The sequence below is a fragment of the Heterodontus francisci genome, chromosome 36 (genome assembly GCF_036365525.1).
Source record: "Heterodontus francisci isolate sHetFra1 chromosome 36, sHetFra1.hap1, whole genome shotgun sequence".
Lineage (NCBI taxonomy): Eukaryota > Metazoa > Chordata > Chondrichthyes > Heterodontiformes > Heterodontidae > Heterodontus > Heterodontus francisci.
This window is the reverse complement of record NC_090406.1, coordinates 2,350,316-2,369,263: the sequence shown is the minus strand read 5'-3', so window position 1 is coordinate 2,369,263 and position 18,948 is coordinate 2,350,316. Positions and strand designations below refer to the sequence as shown.

The 18,948-nt window shown below is 52.6% G+C and overlaps 1 protein-coding gene across 4 annotated transcripts in view; it reads right to left on the bottom strand.

Annotated features, from left to right (window-relative positions):
• The window catches only part of upf1 (UPF1 RNA helicase and ATPase), a 99,816-nt gene extending 81,120 nt beyond the window's left edge, over positions 1-18,696 (bottom strand). For all 4 annotated transcript variants that reach the window (XM_068015957.1, XM_068015958.1, XM_068015959.1 and 1 more), the window contains exon 1: positions 18,314-18,696. In XM_068015957.1, coding sequence (XP_067872058.1) covers positions 18,314-18,484 — 171 coding nt within the window. In that variant the 5' untranslated portion in view covers positions 18,485-18,696. The remainder of the gene's footprint in view (positions 1-18,313) is intronic.
• Between the last annotated feature and the right edge of the window lie 252 nt (positions 18,697-18,948).

The following is an 18,948-nucleotide window of genomic DNA, read 5'->3' as shown; positions in this document are numbered from 1 at the left end:
GTCAGTCAGTCCTAACTAATGCACAAGCCTGGTTTACATTTACTCGGAATTTCTTACTGCACTGCAATTTAAACAGAATTACACTGTTTTTCCAGTGCCTCACAATACTGTTATACAGGTACAATCAAAATGTAAGGTCGCTCCATTAACCAAAGTTCATCTCAAGCAGGGGGGATTTTGTCTCCATTTTACTGGATATTCTACACTATGTCAATAATTATCCAAGAGCCAGCTGAAATTCTTTCATGTCATAAGGCTGTGGATGATGCTTGTAAAAGACAGCTAAATCCTTTTTAATATGAAACTGAATTGAAGTATTCACTAATGTTATATAGCATATATGTATAAGACACATGCTGTAGTGATCAGAGTGGTACAACAATCCACCTCGGAAAACACCCTAGAACTCCAAACTTTCAATCGAACTGCAAATCACTCCCACACTCATCATAACTCAGCATTCATTCCTTTAGTTTAGTTATTCTCTTCTTCCCTGGCATCCAAGGGCTTTGTACTCTCTCTACATTAAGGTATAAATGCCAATATAAATGCAAACTGTTGTAATAGTCATAATGAGAGTTACAATACCGTAAAAGATCAATGTCTCCTTGCCAGTAGCTAACTGCAACAGATGGTTTCATTACTTGGCACTGTGTACACAGAAAAGCAAATATCTGTGATATGCCTCAAAGTGTCACTAGCCTTCTCACCATGAGCACTGCATAATGGGAGGACTTTGTTAGTATCTGCTGCACTTTGCTCCATGTCACATAAGAACTTGTACTCAAAAGCATGAGAAGACATGAGTCGCCAAGTCAGAGTGTTATTTGAGTTCCACAAGCCTTATTATAGATCGAGAAACATGCACACAGCCAAATGTCATAAGCTGTAACGCAATCTGAGTTATGAGGACTGTACTTTGGTCTTCAGAATGTCAACTGTGTAACAGCCTGTAACATATTTCTGGAATAACTACGTAAGATGAGATCACAATCGTTACAGCACAGGAGGCAGCCATTCGGCCCATCGGGTTTGCACCAGCTCGCCGAATGAGCAATTCACTTAGTGCCATTTCCCCACCTTCTCCCCGTAACCCTGCATTCTTCCTTTTCCGATAACAGATGTGTACAGTTCCAAGGGGTCATAAAAAAATCAACCTGCAACACAAGGTCAGCTAAATAATGTAGCCACTATGCAGTCAGGTGATAACTTTCAGCATAAATGTACCAGAGGCACATTTATAAATTCAAAAGAAACATTCTCCAATATTGTAAATAAATTCTGTAGCATAAAATGGAATTTAGATAACAGAATAGATGCTACAGGCTGATTCAATCGCTACAGTTTCAATTCTTTCAGACCCACTGGTACTTTGACGTCACTGAACCTCAGCTAAGGCAGAGAAAAACAGTAGCCTGCACGATTCATCTGTAAAAAGTGCATTTCGTGGCATTTGTAAAAAATTACTCTAATCTCATCACAAGATTTTCTGAAAAGTAAAAGCCACAGTTCAATTAATAACATACATTTAACAGTTCTTTCCTAACTTTGAGAGAATATAAAGTGGCTTTATTCTGAGGTGCAAGCACAGGAAGCCTGAGGTACCCACAGTGCTCACACCTGTGTATGTGACTATCTGTAGAAAGGATTTGAATCAGCTTTCTACCATCTGCTCTCCTCAAGTACCCCAGAGCGCACACACATGATGGGATTACACTTTCCGAAATGTGTTATGGTGATAATATTTCTAATATAAGGAAACAGACATCGACATTTTGCCAGTGCACATTAAAATGAGGCCTGTGTGATGTAGATGTAGTCAGGATATAGAGCATGGAGATAAAGTACAGTCTGTACGGTGACACATGCCCTCTGACCAAACACATAGTAACCGGCTAGTTTAAAGCTGAAAACTGCTATTGGCCTTCCTGCTTCATCTGAAAAGGCCTTCCTCCACCAGCTACTTTCTTTAGAAGTGAAATCTAGTACAGGCTTCCTACAAGACTGGAACACATCTCCTCTGGAGAAGGAGCATGGGGGCGGCACAATGGCGCAGTGGTTAGCACTGCAGCCTCACAGCTCCAGGGACCCGGGTTCAATTCTGGGTACTGCCTGTGCGGAGTTTGCAAGTTCTCCCTGTGACTGTGTGGGTTTTCCGGGTGCTCCGGTTTCCTCCCACAGCCAAAGACTTGCAGGTTGATAGGTAAATTGGCCATTGTAAATTGCCCCTAGTATAGGTAGGTGGTAGGGAATATGGGATTACTGTAGGGTTAGTATAAATGGGTGGTTGTTGGTCGGCACAGACTCGGTGGGCCGAAGGGCCTGTTTCAGTGCTGTATCTCTAAATAAATAAAATAAATTAGCACCTAAAATGGGATATGAGAGAATTTCTTAATGTGAAGGGCTGTCAGGATATTTTCCTACTTGGTCTTTGTGAAGCATGGTAGAACTTCTTACATGTTAATGACGCTGTCTAAATGTCATTGTTCAAAGTTCTTTGAAGGAGTAACATGTGCTGTGGATAAAAGGGAGCCCAATGACATACTGTACTTGGATTTCCAGAAGGCTTTTGACAAGGTCCCACATAAAAGGTTAAAGCGCAAAGTAGGAGCTCATGGTGTAGGGGGTAACATATTAGCATGGATAGAAGATTGACTGGCTGGCAGAAAATAGAGTATGCATAAATGGGTCCTTTTCTGATTGGCAGGATGTCATAGAGAGATACAGCACTGAAACAGGCCCTTCAGCCCACTGAGTCTGTGCCGACCAACAACCACCCATTTATACTAATCCTACATTAATCCCATATTCCCTACCACATTCCCATCATTCTCCTACCACCTACCTATACTAGTGGCAATTTACAAAGGCCAATTTATCTATCAACCTGCAAGTCTTTGGCTGTGGGAGGAAACCGGAGCACCCGGCGGAAACCCACGCGATCACAGGGAGAACTTGCAAACTCCGCACAGGCTGTACCCGGAACTGAACCCGGGTCACTGGAGCTGTGAGGCTGCGGTGCTAACTACTGCGCCACTCTGACGTGTGAAATCCTGCTGGGGTCTGTGCTGGGGCCTCAACTTTTTATAATTTATATCAATGACGTGGATGAGGGGAGCAATAGCATGGTAGCTAAATTTGCAGATGACACAAAGATAGGTAGGAAAGTAGGTTGCGAAGAGGACATAGAGAGGTTGCAGACCCAAAGAGATAGGTTGAGTGAGTGGTCAAAAATCTGGCCGATGGAGTATAATGTGGGAAAAAGTGAAGTTATTCACTTTGGCAGGAAGAATAAAAAAGCAGAATTTTACTTAAATGGAGAACGACTGCAGAATTCCGATGTGCAGAGGGATCTAGATGTTCCAATTCATGAGCCACAAAAAGTTAGCATGCAGGAACAGCAAGCAATAAAGACTAATGGAATGCTATCCTTTATTATGGGAGGAATTGAAAATAAAAGTAAGGTTGTTATGCTTCAGTTATACAGGGCATTGGCGAGACCACATCTCAAATACTGCGTAATAAAAGCAAAATATTGCAGATGCTGGAAAACTGAAATAAAACAAGAAATGCTGGAAATACTCAGCAGGTCTGGCAGCATCTGTGGAGAGAGAAGCAGAGTTAATGTTTCAGGTCAATGACCTTTTGGTTTCAGTCACTGACCTGAAACGTTAACTCTGTTTCTCTCTCCACAGATACTGCCAGACCTGCTGAGTATTTCCAGCATCTCTTGTTTTTATCTGAAATACGGTGTGCAGTTTTGGGTTCCTTATTTAAGGAAGGATGTAAATGCGTTGGAAGCGGTTCAGGAGGTTTAGGAACATAGGAGGAGGCCATTCAGTCCACCGAGCCTGCTCTGCCATTCAATATCATGGCTGATCATCCACTTCAATGCCTTTTTCCCCACACTACCCTCATATCCCTTTATGTCATTTGTATTTAGAAATCTGTCAATCTCTGCATTAAACATACTCAATGACTGAGCCTCCACAGCCCCCTAGGGTCCAGAATTCTAAAGATGCACAACCCTCTGAGTGAAGAAATTTCTCCTCATCTCTGCCCCAAGTGGCTTCCCCCTTACTTTGAAATTGTGTCCCCTGGTTCTAGACTTCCCAACCAGGGGAAACATCTTACCTGCATCTACCCTGTCTATCCCTTTAAGTATTTGGTCGGTTTCAATGAGATCACCTCTCATTCTTCGAAACTCTAGAGAATACAGGCCCAGTTTCCCCAATCTCTCTTCATAGGACAGTCCCGCCATCCTGGGAACAAGTCTGGTGAATTTTTCGTTGCACTCCACACAGTACTCCAGGTGCGGTGTAACCAAGGTTCTATACAATTGAAGCTAAACTTTGTGACTCCTGTACTCAAATCCTCTTGCGATAAAGGCCAACATACAATTAGCCTTCCTAAATGCTTGCTGCACCTGCATGTCAGCTTTCAGTGACTTATTGACAAGGACACCCAGGTCCCTCTGTACATCTACACTTTCTAATCTCTTACCATTTAAGAAATACTCTGCACATCTATTCCTCCTACCAAAGCGGATAACCTCACATTTTTCCACATTATATTCCATCTGCCACGTTCTTGCCCACTCACTAAATCTCTCCAAATCCCCTTGAAGCCGCTTTGCATCTTCCTCACAACACACATTCCCACCTACTTTTGTGCCAGCTGTGAACTTGGAAATACTACATTTGGTCCCCACATCCAAATCATTGATATATATTGTAACAGCTGGGGCGCAAGCATTGATGCTTGCAGTACCCCACTAGCCACAGCCTGCCAATGCAAGATTGATACCTGGAATGAACAGGTTGTCTTATGAGGAAAGGTTGGACCGACTGGGCTTGTTTTCAGTGGAGTTTAGAAGAATGAGGGGAGACTTGATTGAAGTATATAAGATCGTGAACTGTCTTGACAGGGTGATTGTGGAAAAGATGTTTCCTCTTGTGGGTGAGTCCAGAATTTGGGGGCACTGTTTTAAAATAAGGGGTTGCCTTTCTAGGACAGAGACGAGGAGAAATTTTCTCTGAGGGTTGTGCGACTTTGGAACTCTCTGCCTCAGAAGGTGGTGGAGGCGGGGTCAATGAATATTTTTAAGGCGGAGGTAGATTGATTCCCTTGCCTAACAAGAATCTAAGGTTATCAGGGGTAGATGAGTGTGTGGAATTCAAGACACAAACAAGATCAGTCATGATCTTATTGAATGGTGAAGCAGGCTAGAGGCGGCAGAATGGCCTACTCCTACTCCTAGCTCGTATATTCATATGCAATGCCTGACCAAAAACAGTGATGGAAACAGAAGCCCCAACTGCTTTGGAAAGGGGAAGTGCATAAATATATAAAAAAAGAAACATTTTGAAGGATAAAAGATTCAGGGAATGGGACTAAGTGGTTAGAATTTCAGAGAGTCAAAACAAGTATGGTGGGGGTGGCCCTCCCTCTGTGCTGTAGAGTTCTATAAACTCAGCAATTCAATGACCACCAGTCCAGATGACAAAAGAAAAACCCCATCACTGCATTCAACAAGAACAATTCTTTCATATTTCTACAGATAACCAAGTCAATCGTGCTTCAGAACTCGAAAGAAACAGTGCAAGTGCTACTTACATTCCTTGTCAAATACTAGATAATTTAAGGTTTTTGGTGTAAAAATTATAAGTTTTTAGGTGTGGATTGTATAAAGTAAGGATCTATGTATTAAAGACACTTTCAACCCATCAGCGTACATCCACTTGAAGATGAACTTATTAAAAATACACGGACATATTTGAGACAGATTAACCTCATTGTTTTACATTCACAGATCAACAGCGTTCAAAGCAAACAGTTCATCAGCCTGGTTCAGTTCGCGACACTCTTGCCTTGGAGTCGAAACCCCTTTGAGAGGAATAATGGGATGTTTATATATCAAGATTATATATGAGATACAACTTACAGTACAGAGAGTTGCTCTCTTCAGTGGTAGACATGCTATTTCAATAATGTGGCACCTTTAACATGGTAAAAAAATTCACCTAATACTGACCTCTGCTGAGAAAAAGAAAAAGAAAAGAAAGAATGATCCTTCCACCCCAATTTTTCTAAAAGAATCATTCCCCCCTTCCCAATAAAATGCCAACTGTCAGAATGCTATTCCACTGCCCAAAGGTGCACTGTACAATAAATGTGTACAAGAAAAAAATGTCACACCAATGACACAGCATAGCTATTCAACTTGTCAGTAAGCACAGAGTAGCTTGCATGCAGAGTGCCCATTTGAAACAAAGAGCTCATAGTAAAGCAGCCCGTGAGGCTGAGAAGCTGTTTAAGACTCTTGAGCAGTGCTGCTCAAAGTAAGTATCACACGGATCACTAATACTGATCATTTGGGCTCCTGCCAAATCAATCATTGCATCAAGTCAATACCAGTTAAGTAACTTGGCCCTCCCATTCACAAAACAATTTAACATGCAGGAGACTGTCAACTACCTCTCCAGGCCAATTCCAATCTGAGCACATTTAATGTTGGATCCCAGTATTCACGATGCAAAACAGGAAGGCATCAACACGTTTAATCTGTTCATTAATAAAGATCTTGAGTCAGTTCAGAACTTCCCATTACAAATTTCTATGTCAATATTTATAATGAAAACTGCTATGTAAACGCAATACTGTAATTATACCCTCTGGCTAGTGCTGGTGCTACCTGCAGCACCTATTGGCAGACAGTGCAATTACATAAGAAGTTTACATAGGCAATTCTCACTTAAATGTTAGATGGAATTTATAATAATACAAAAGGAGAGAACAGCTAACTTTAAAAGTGGAACTTAATTCCACATGATCAGATTAGCCTCTGGCTTTTAACCCCACTTCCCCAGAAGACTACACACTAGCTTTGACTCCTCACATACAATACCATGGAAGATTAACTAGTAGGTTATATATTTTTATATGTGAGCCTTAACATGCATCCTGCTTTGTGATTGCTTTTGATTCTTTACCCATTAATATATCTATTTTAATATTGTACCAGGAGCAGCTGATGCTGAGACTGTCAATATACATTACAAAACTAATTCCCAGTACTCCCAACTAACCAACAAGCAACACTGTCATACCTGTAAGGCTACATCAGAAAGTAATCCACAAAATTAATGTGGGAAATGGCAGCTGGAATAAGTTCAGAGAAAGCAGCCAGGGAGACTGTCAATCTGATGGCCACAGGCAAAAGCTTTCAAATTATAATGCTCCAAACTCACCTCGTCATACCTGCCCACACAAAACAGTGATTGGAATGCACGATGGAGACCCTTCATACACGGAGGAATGACCGTGGCGCAGAGGCAATTGATAGGTATGGTTTAGATAATTATACCTTCCAATGCTGGGGAGATCATGGGTCTGAAAATCATGATCCAAGCTGCAATGTTGCCAAATAAACCACCACCAGTGATGCAACATGGGGCCGGGGGGTGAGGTAGGAGGGGGTGGGGGGGGGGGGGGGGGGGTAGTAACTAGATACAAAAGCAGGGATGGAGAACAAAGGGAAGCAGCACATCAAATAAAGAAAGATCGTCTTCTGACCAACATAAATCAGACAGGGTAGTGAATATATATGCCAACAGTCTACTTAACAGGAGGATATGGAGCATATCTGAAATTATCACACTGTGGCAATAGGCAACGGGCAGGGATTCTATTTAGATGAAACTTTGATTTAAATGGACTGCAAGTGCTTATATTCCACACCTGACTCCACCCATTTTGTACTACAGGGTTCAATAACTATTTTCAGAAGAATGTTAAAATACTGCATCCAGTGAACAATGAGCAGTAGAATGGATAGCTCAGAAAACTTTCTTGCAGATATTAAAGTTGTTCATGAGTAATGAAAAGTCCTGTGCCTCACTGTGTCCTGTTTATATGAAAAATTGATGAAATAAGGCAAATTACATTAATTTTTTCCCCCAAAGTCTACAAGATACTTTAAAATATCCGGTCAAGTGGAGCATCAGCTCTTGGAAAAGGCTGCAACTGCCTTACATTTTCTCCAAGTTCTTAAAGGAATTAAAAGACTAAACTGAAAAATACAGGAAACAGAATTACGGAGCATAAAAGGCCATTCAGCCCATCGTGCCTGTGGCAGCTATGAAAGAGCTAGCAAATTAGTTCCACTCTCCTGCTCTTCCCTGACAGCCCTGCAAATCTCACTTTTTCCAAGTATATCCAATTCAACTTTGGAAGTTGCTACTGAATCCGCTTTCATCCTTTTCAGACAACACATTCGGATAACTTGCTGCATAAAAAAGATTCTCAACTCTCCAATGATTCTTTGCCAATTTCTCAAACCTGTTACTGACCCACTCCCACAGGAAACAGTTTCTCCTTATTTAATCAAAACCCCTCGATTTTGAGCACCTCTATCAAATCTCCCCTTAAGTCTCTCTGGTGCAAGGAGAACAATTCAGCTTCACCAATCTCTCTGCAAAACTAAAGTTCCTCAATCCTGGTTACTGAAACGTTTTCCTTGAAGTAAATCAGGCAACAACAAAATTTACCCTGAGCTCAATCAGCTACAAGACATTGTTTATATCACCTTTGAGTCAGAAGGCTATGGCTACACTAAGTGAGCGGTACACTGTTGTAGCAGCCAACCTTCAGGAGAAATGCTAAATGGAATTTCTAATGCAGGGTCATCGACCTGAAACCTTAACTGTTTCTTCCTCCACAAATGCTGCCTGATCTGCTGGGTTTTTCCAGTGTACTGTTTTTATTTCAGATTCCCAACATTTGCAGTATTTTGTTTTTGGTATCTGTCTAACTGGATGCAAGTTAAAGATCCCATGTTTAAATCTAACTCTTAGATGCAACAGCATTAAGCATATCCTGCCAAGCATGTGTCCCAAATATATTTTACCATCTAATCTTTGGGATCTGAAGGAAAGATCTTTTTGTTTCAGTTGCTGTTCTTGATGTGGACCATTTCATTCTAACCGCCTATGGATAATTTGAATATGACCTTATTCAGCGGTTGCAACGCCAGTGGAATGTTAACAAGCACTGTGGCTTCATCATACGGTGCACTGAAGTAAGTGCCAAATCTCTGCCGACTTCTGGTGAAGAGACACTGATCATAGGTCACACACTGGGGAAGGAAAAGAAACCAGATATGTGCACATGAACAAGGGTGGGGCAGGGAGAACAGAATGAGAAAGAAACTATAGTCACAGGCACATCGACCTTTGACAGGGGGCAAGTACAGATATCTTGAACAACTTTTGTGTGATGTTGTTTGGTGATACAGCAGCACTAGTAGGGGCCTGGAACAGGTCTCCTGCACACTGTCTTTGTTGTGGATGGGATATGAGGAGTGGAAGGGGCAAAGAAAATACTGCAAAGAAAGGTAAAGGATGCAAACTAGAGAAATGAGTACCAAGTGGAAAGTCTAAGGCAGTAAACTGATCATGCAATTCAGAGGCTGAATTGCACGAGTGTAGCTTGAACAGTTTACAATTGTTTGAAAAATCACAAGATTTGATGTTCATTATTTTGAATATATGCACTCTGTTGTACATTGGGCGTTTAAACAGTTTATGAGCTAGTAGGAACCAATGAAGATGCCAAATGATAGCACAGTTCACATCCTTGGCACACAGCAATAGTTAAATAAGAGGATGATTGAGAAATAACAAATGTTATATATCAAACATGCTACAATCAATCATTCACCAAAGACCCAAAACAAAAGTTACATACGAACATACAAATTAGGAGGAGTAGTAGGCCACTCGGCCCTTCAAGTCTGCTCCACCAGTCAATAAGTTCATGGCTGAACTGATTACTCCACATTTCCACCTACCCCCGATAACCTTCCACCCCCTTGCTCATCAAGAATCTATCTACCTCTGCCTTAAAAATATTCAAAGACTCTTCTTCCACCGCCTTTTGAGGAAGAGAATTCCAAAGACTCATGACTCTTAGAAAAAAATTTTCATCGGTCTTAAATGGGCAACCCCTTATTTTTAAACAGTGACCCCTAGTTCTAGATTCTCCCACAAAGGGAAACATCCTTTCCACATTCACCCTGTCAAAACCCCTCAGGATCTTATATCTTTCAATCAAGTCACCTCTTACTCTTTTAAATTCCAGCGGATACAATCCTAGTCTGTCCAATCTTTCCTCGTAAGACAGCCCGCCCATTCCAGGTATTAGTCTAGTATACCTGCTCTGTACTGCCTCGAACGCATTTACATCCTTCCTTAAATGAGGAGACCAGTACTGTACATTGTACTCCAGATGTGGTCTCACAATGCCCTGTATAGCTGAAGCATAACCTCCCTACTTTTGTGTTCCATTCCCCTTGCGATAAACAATAACATTCGATTAGCTTTCCTAATTACATGCTGTGCCTGCATACTAACCTTTTGTGATTCATGCACTAGGACATCCAGATCCCTCTGCATCTCAGTTATATTTCACCCATGTCACACACTGACATCTAGCTTCATAGAGATGAACCTCTCGACATCTGGGATCAGTGGGTACACACTGTTTCATTAGCAGAGGAAGGGCTCAAGACAGACTCAGCAGTCACAAGGATTCAGGAATAAGTGTGCTGAAGCTAGACAGTCATTTTAATTCTTATCACAAACCAAACTATTCATCCAACAGTTTCTGCTGTATTGGAGAGCTACAGAGGGGTACATAAACAGGTAAGCTGTGCCAAAAGAATATAGCCTAATCAGCCTAAATCACAATGAGCGCAAGCTGCCTTTACATTAGCTCACTGGCAGGTGCACAAACACAAAACATCTCCACATGCACAAACTTGAGCCAAACTACACACTTTTACACCTTGTGCAATTTCAAGGAATTCTCTGGATGCCTCAACAATTGTGAAGTGCTGCAAAATTAGGATCTAAATTAAAGTTTCTTACATGGTACATTTCTGTTGAATAATACGATTTTTGTCAGACAGATGAGAGTCATCCCAGCCATTATCCTTTTTCAGAATATTACCATGCTGCAGGATGACAGAAGAACGTGGGAGAGTTGTGGTTCCTTCAACATGTTACCGTCTCAGTAAAATTAAGTATTTAAATGAAGGTATGGTAGTATTCCAGTGTAATAAACAGCATATTCAGTCCATGCCTCAGTTCTGGACTGGTCATTCAGCACCCGAATGTCATGGGTATGGAAAGCATCAAAGTGCATCAGTGTATCAAAACGATGCAAATATCCTAACCGCTGGGATATTAAACATTTATTAAACCTTCTTTATTTTCCAACGTAACTCCACCCAGTTTATTACACAATTGGTGTATTTACACCAGTCTTGAAAAATATACCGCTACAAAAGAACTTACCACCGCAACCTACACTTTGCGCTAAGATTCCACGCACTCTCCCTTCATCCTTACTATTTGGAGGAGCTCAGTATATGGACACATCTTAAACTCAAAGAAAACCTTCACAGGCTCTGTAATAATGGCCACAAGGACTTGATCCAGACTGTAATTACATGACTCAACCACAAAGACTACAAACCTAACAGTGAAGTGAAATATCCAATTTCTCTTCATACCTGCACACTGGTCCCACTTGTTGCTGTACCTGGACTACACAATTCCTACTCCCTCAAACCACAGTTGAGTAGTGACGCAGTAAAATCTGAGGTAGGTCATTCAGAATCTTTACATGGAATTTTAATTGCTTTTACTCCTGCTGCAACCAACTGTCACTTTTAAACGAACTGGAATTGTGTAAATTTCCTTGCACCAGTAAATCCGGGCCTGGGGAAACGGGGGGGGGGGGGAAGGGAATGGAAAGGGAGGGGGGGGGGAAGGAATGGAAAGGTAGGGGGGGGGGAAGGGAATGGAAAGGGAGGGGGGGTGAAGGGAATGGAAAGGGAGGGGGGGTGAAGGGAATGGAAAGGGAGGGGGGGGAATGGAAAGGGGGGGGGGGGGAATGGAAAGGGGGGGGGGGAATGGAAAGGGGGGGGGGGAATGGAAAGGGGGGGGGAATGGAAAGGGGGGGGGGGAATGGAAAGGGGGGGGGGAATGGAAAGGGGGGGGGGAATGGAAAGGGGGGGGGGAATGGAAAGGGGGGGGGGGAATGGAAAGGGGGGGGGGAATGGAAAGGGGGGGGGGAATGGAAAGGGGGGGGGGAATGGAAAGGGGGGGGGGAATGGAAAGGGGGGGGGGGGAATGGAAAGGGGGGGGGGGAATGGAAAGGGGGGGGGGGAATGGAAAGGGGGGGGGGGAATGGAAAGGGGGGGGGGGAATGGAAAGGGGGGGGGGAATGGAAAGGGGGGGGGGGAATGGAAAGGGGGGGGGGAATGGAAAGGGGGGGGGGGAATGGAAAGGGGGGGGGAATGGAAAGGGGGGGGGAATGGAAAGGGGGGGGGGAATGGAAAGGGGGGGGGGAATGGAAAGGGGGGGGGGGAATGGAAAGGGGGGGGGAATGGAAAGGGAAACGGGGGGGGGGGAGGGAATGGAATGGGAGGGGGGGAGGAAGGGAATGGAAAGGGAGGGGGGGGGGAAGGGAATGGAAAGGGAGGGGGGGAGGAAGGGAATGGAAAGGGAGGGGGGGGAATGGAAAGGGAGGGGGGGAATGGAAAGGGAGGGGGGGGAATGGAAAGGGAGGGGGGGAATGGAAAGGGAGGGGGGGGAATGGAAAGGGAGGGGGGGGAATGGAAAGGGAGGGGGGGGAATGGAAAGGGAGGGGGGGGAATGGAAAGGGAAGGGGGGGAATGGAAAGGGAGGGGGGGGAATGGAAAGGGGGGGGGGAATGGAAAGGGGGGGGGAATGGAAAGGGGGGGGGGAATGGAAAGGGGGGGGGGAATGGAAAGGGGGGGGAATGGAAAGGGGGGGGGAATGGAAAGGGGGGGGGGAATGGAAAGGGAATGGAAGGGGGGGGGGGAATGGAAAGGGAGGGGGGGGGAATGGAAAGGGAGGGGGGGGAGGGGAATGGAAAGGGAGGGGGGGGGGAAGGGAATGGAAAGGGAGGGGGGGGGGAAGGGAATGGAAAGGGGGGGGGGGGGAAGGGAATGGAAAGGGAGGGGGGGGGGAAGGGAATGGAAAGGGAGGGGGGGGGGGAAGGGAATGGAAAGGGAGGGGGGGGGGGAAGGGAATGGAAAGGGAGGGGGGGGGGGAAGGGAATGGAAAGGGAGGGGGGGGAAGGGAATGGAAAGGGAGGGGGGGGGAAGGGAATGGAAAGGGAGGGGGGGGAAGGGAATGGGAAGGGAGGGGGGGGGAAGGGAATGGAAAGGGAGGGGGGGGGAAGGGAATGGAAAGGGAGGGGGGGGGAAGGGAATGGAAAGGGAGGGGGGGGAAGGGATGGAAAGGGAGGGGGGGGGAAGGGAATGGAAAGGGAGGGGGGGGGAAGGGATTGGAAAGGGAGGGGGGGGGGAAGGGAATGGAAAGGGAGGGGGGGGAAGGGAATGAAGGGAGGGGGGGGGGAAGGGAATGGAAAGGGAGGGGGGGGGAAGGGAATGGAAAGGGAGGGGGGGGAAGGGAATGGAAAGGGAGGGGGGGGAAGGGAATGGAAAGGGAGGGGGGGGGAAGGAATGGGAAGGGAGGGGGGGGAAAGGGAGGGGGGGGGAAGGGAGGGGGGGGGAAAGGGTGGGGGGGGGAAGGGAGGGGGGGGAAAGGGAGGGGGGGGGGAAGGGAGGGGGGGGGAAAGGGAGGGGGGGGGGAAAGGGAGGGGGGGGAAAGGGAGGGGGGGGAAAGGGAGGGGGGGGAAAGGGTGGGGGGGGGATTGGGAGGGGGGGTATGGAGGGGGGGGGAAGGAGGGGGGGGGAAAGGGAGGGGGGGGGTAAGGGAGGGGGGGGGATGGGAGGGGGGGGAAGGGAATGGAAAGGGAGGGGGGGGGGAAGGGAATGGAAGGGAGGGGGGGGGGGGAAGGGATGGGAAGGGAGGGGGGGGGGATGGGTGGGGGGGTAAGGGAGGGGGGGGGTAAGGGAGGGGGGGGGATAGGGTGGGGGGGGAAGGGTGGGGGGGGGAAAGGGAGGGGGGGGAAGGGAGGGGGGGGAAAGGGAGGGGGGGGGGAAGGGAATGGAAGGGTGGGGGGGGGAAGGGAATGGAAGGGAGGGGGGGGGGAGGGATGGATGGGAGGGGGGGGGGATGGAAGGGAGGGGGGGGGGTATGGGAGGGGGGGGGTATGGGAGGGGGGGGATAGGGAGGGGGGGGGATTGGGTGGGGGGGGTTAGGGAGGGGGGGGGATTGGGTGGGGGGGGATAGGGAGGGGGGGGTTGGGAGGGGGGGGGTTGGGTGGGGGGGGTTTGGGTGGGGGGGGGTTTGGGTGGGGGGGGGGTTTGGTGGGGGGGGGGTATGGGTGGGGGGGTGGTTTGGGTGGGGGGGGTGGTTGGGTGGGGGGGGGTGGTTTGGGTGGGGGGGGTGGTTAGGGAGGGGGGGGTGGAAGGGTGGGGGGGGGGGGTTTGGGAGGGGGGGGGGGGAAGGGTGGGGGGGGGGGTTTGGGTGGGGGGGGGGAATGGGAGGGGGGGGGAGGGTTGGGGGGGGAGGGTTGGGGGGGGGGAAGGGAGGGGGGGGGAAAGGAGGGGGGGGGGAAGGGAGGGGGGGGATGGGAGGGGGGGGGATGGGAAGGGAGGGGGGGGGGGGGAAGGGAATGGTTAGGGAGGGGGGGGAAGGGTGGGGGGGGGGAAGGGTGGGGGGGAAAGGATGAAGGGAGGGGGGGGGGAATGGGTGGGGGGGGGGGGTTGGAAAGGGAGGGGGGGGGAGGGTTGGAAAGGGTGGGGGGGGGGAAGGGATGGAAGGGAGGGGGGGGGGATGGGAATGGAAGGGTGGGGGGGGGAAGGGATGGGATGGGGTGGGGGGGGGGAGGGATTGGAAAGGGGGGGGGGGGTTGGATGGGAATGGGAGGGGGGGGTTGGTGGAGGGGGGGGGGGGGGAGGGGGGGGGGGGGGGGGGGGGGGGGGGGAGGGGGGGGATTGGGGTGGGGGGGGGGGGTTGGGGGGGGGGGGGTTGGGGGGGGGGGGGGGGTGGGGGGGGGTTGGGTGGGGGGGGGGGGTGGAGGGGGGGGGGGGTTGGTTGGGTGGGGGGGGGGGGAATGGAATGGATGGTGGGGGGGGGTTGGATGGAAGGGAGGGGGGGGGGTTGGTTGGGGGGGGGGATGGAAAGGGAGGGGGGGGGGGAAGGGAATGGAAGGGAGGGGGGGGGGTTGGGTTGGTTGGGGGGGGGGGGGGTTTGGTTGGGTGGGGGGGGGGGGGTTGGTTGGTTGGGTGGGGGGGGGGGTTGGGTTGGTTTGGGAGGGGGGGGTTGGGTTGGAGGGTTGGTGGGGGGGGGGGGGGGGTTGGTTTGGGTGGGGGGGGGGAGGGTTGGTGGGTGGGGGGGGGGTTGGGTTGGTTAGGGGTGGGGGGGGGGGGGTTGAGGGGGGGGGGGGGGGTTGGAAGGGTGGGGGGGGGTTGGGTTGGAAGGGAGGGGGGGGTTGGGTAGGGTTTGGGTGGGGGGGGGGGGATGGGGGGGGGGGGGGGGGAGGGATTGGAAAGGGAGGGGGGGGGGGAAGGGAATGGAATGGAGGGGGGGGGGGGTTGGAGGGGGGGGGGAAGGATTGGGATGGGTGGGGGGGGAGGGAATGGAATGGTGGGGGGGGGGGGTTGGTATGGAAGGGAGGGGGGGGTTGGTTGGAAAGGGTGGGGGGGGGATGGGAATGGGTAGGGTGGGGGGGGGGATGGGAATGGAAAGGGTGGGGGGGGAAGGGAATGGAATGGGTGGGGGGGGGGGAAGGGTATGGAATGGGGGGGGGGGGGATGGGTGGGGGGGGGGGTGGGGGGGGGTTAGGGGTGGGGGGGGGGATGGGGGGGGGGGTTTGGGTGGGGGGGGGTAGGTGGGGGGGGGAAGGGGAGGGGGGGGGTAGGGTGGGGGGGGGGAAGGGTGGGGGGGGGAGGTGGGGGGGGGGGAGGGAGGGGGGGGAAGGGTGGGGGGGGGAGGAGGGGGGGGTTGGGAGGGGGGGGGGGGGGTTGGGTGGGGGGGAGGGTGGGGGGGGGTTGGGGTGGGGGGGGAAGGGATGGAGGGTGGGGGGGGGGAAGGGAATGGAAGGGAGGGTGGGGGGAAGGGAATGGAAGGGAGGGGGGGGGAGGTTGGAAGGGAGGGGGGGGGAAGGGAATGGAAGGGGGGAGGGGGGGAAGGGATGGAAGGGGGTGGGGGGGGGGTAGGGAATGGAAGGGAGGGGGGGGAAGGGAATGGAAAGGGAGGGGGGGGGGGAAGGGATGGAAGGGAGGGGGTGGGGTGGGTTTGTTGGGGGGGGTGGGGGGGAGGGTTGGAGGGTGGGGGGGTTGGGATGGATTGGTGGGGGGGGGGGTTGGGTTTGGTTGGGGAGGGGGGGGGTGGGTTGGAAGGGAGGGGGGGGTTGGGTTGGGATGGGTGGGGGGGGGAGGGAATGGTAGGGTTGGGTGGGGGGAGGGTTGGAAGGGTGGGGGGGGGGGAATGGGTGGGGGGGGGGGATTGGGTGGGGGGGGGGGGGGGTTGGGTGGGGGGAAGGGTGGGGGGGGGGTTTGGGTGGGGGGGGAAGGGGGGGGGGGTAGGGTGGGGGGTGGAAGGGAGGGGGGGGGGTTTGGGTGGGGGGGGGAAGGTGGGGGGGGGAAGGTGGGGGGGGTTTGGGGGGGGGGGTTGGGTGGGGGGGGGGGGGGGGGGGGTTGGGTGGGGGGGGTGGGGGTTGGGTTGGAAGGGGGGGGGGGAAGGATGGGTGGGGGTGGGGGGGAAGGGTTGGGTGGGGGGGGGGGGAAGGGTTTGGGGGTGGGGGGGTGGGTGGGTTTGGTGGGGGGGGGGGGGGTTGGAAGGGGGGTGGGGGGGGGGTTGGAAGGGGGTGGGGGGGGGGAAGGGTTTGGAAGGGGGGGGGGGGGGAAGGGAATGGAAGGGAGGAGGGGGGGAAGGGATGGAAGGGAGGGGGGGGGGGTTGGGTTGGAAGGGGGGGGGGGTTGGGTTGGAAGGGGGGGGGGGGGGTTGGGTGGGGGGGGGGGGTTGGAAGGGTGGGGGGGGGGGGTTGGGAATGGAAGGGTGGGGGGGGGTTGGGTTGGAAGGGTGGGGGGGGGAGGGTTGGAAGGGGGGGGGGGTTGGGTTGGATGGGGTGGGGGGGGTGGGATGGAAAGGGAGGGGGGGGGGAAGGGAATGGTTGGGGGGGGGGGTTGGGTTGGAAGGGTGGGGGGGGGTTGGGTTTGGAGGGGGGGGGTGGGTTGGGTTGGTGGGGGGGGGTTGGGTTGGAAGGGAGGGGGGGGGGGAAGGGATTGGAATGGGTGGGGGGGGGGGGGGGAAGGGTTGGAAGGGAGGGGGGGGGGTTGGGGTTTGGAAGGGGGGGGGGGGGAGGGAATGGGTGGGGGGGGGTTGGGATTGGGAGGGGGGGGGAAGGGTTGGGGGGGGGGATGGGAAAGGGAGGGGGGGGGTTGGATAGGGAGGGGGGGGGAAGGGATTGGGAGGGGGGGGGGAAGGGAGGGAGGGGGGGGGGGGGGGGTTTGGAAGGGTGGGGGGGGGGATGGATGGGAGGGGGGGGGGGGGAATGGAAGGGTGGGGGGGGGGGGGTTGGGTTTGGGTGGGGGGGGGGGATGGATGGGGTGGGGGGGGGGGGTTGGAAGGGTGGGGGGGGGGGAGGGTTGGGTGGGGGGGGGGGGGAATGGAAGGGAGGGGGGGGGGGATGGAAGGGAGGGGGGGGGGGGGGGATGGAAAGGGAGGGGGGGGGGGGGAATGGAAGGGAGGGGGGGGGGGGAATGGAAGGGAGGGGGGGGGGGGGATTGGAAGGGAGGGGGGGGGGGGGAATGGAAAGGGAGGGGGGGGGGGGGAATGGAAAGGGAGGGGGGGGGGGGGGATTGGAAAGGGAGGGGGGGGGGGGAATGGAAAGGGAGGGGGGGGGGGGGATTGGAAAGGGAGGGGGGGGGGGAGGGAATGGAAAGGGAGGGGGGGGGGGGAGGGGGAGGGGAATGGAAAGGGAGGGGGGGGGGAAGGGAATGGAAAGGGAGGGGGGGGGGGAAGGGAATGGAAAGGGAGGGGAGGGGGACAAACTGGACTGGTTTGTAAAAGCTCTTCCCACTTTCCCCCATTTACTCCCATACCCAGTATCCAGTCGCCTTTCTCCCGCCTCCGGCCTGTGCCGCTGTAAGATGCGGCTTTGGAACCGCTTCTTGGCTCCCTTGTGGGTCTTTCCGGTCCCGGAGGCCGAGGCTGTGACGGGCCGCACTTCGACACCACGGATCGGAAGACCGAACCCGGCCAATTCCGAGCGCGATGATGGGGGACGTTAGGCCGCTGAGCCTGGGGCCTCAACTAGGCCGCACAACCTCGGTTTGGCGTGTGGGCTAACCCCTGCTTCTCCTTACCTGTCCGTCGATGGGGCCTTGACTTTGGCCTTGTGTCTGAGTCTGTGACGGTAAGGTGAAGTCAGTGAACTCGAACTCGGAGCCCTGTGTGTCGGCCCCCAGTAGCTCGGCCTCCTCCGTGTCCAGGAAGGTGAGGGTCTGTGAGCTGGGCCCGTACGCGTCCACACTCATGGCGGCCACGGCTCGGGAGCGCGCACTGCCCCCGGCGCGATTCAAACCCTGAGAACAACGGCTGCGCAGCGCGCGGTGAGGCGGGTCGGGCTGGGCCGGGCCGGGTCGGGGGGCTCGGGGTTCGGGGCCGGGCGGCGGTCGATCAGCAGACAGAGAAACCCAGCAAGAGCGCGAGAGCCGCAACTCCCCCGCAGCGCCAACGTAATGCACAGAACGCCGTGACGCACGCAGCAGCGTCAGTGCCTCAGGGTTGGCGATGACGTCATTTGGCTAGCAAGAAGCGATGACGTAATCCACAGGAGAGCGGCTGGTACCCCCCCCCCCCCCCCCTCCCCGGCCCGGACATACCTCCACACGCTGCAGGGATCGAGGTCCTACTGACAGGTCCAACCCCCTCCCAGGCCCAGTGCCCTCCTGACCCAGGCCCAGTGCCCCCCCCCAGGCCCAGTGCCCTCCTGACCCAG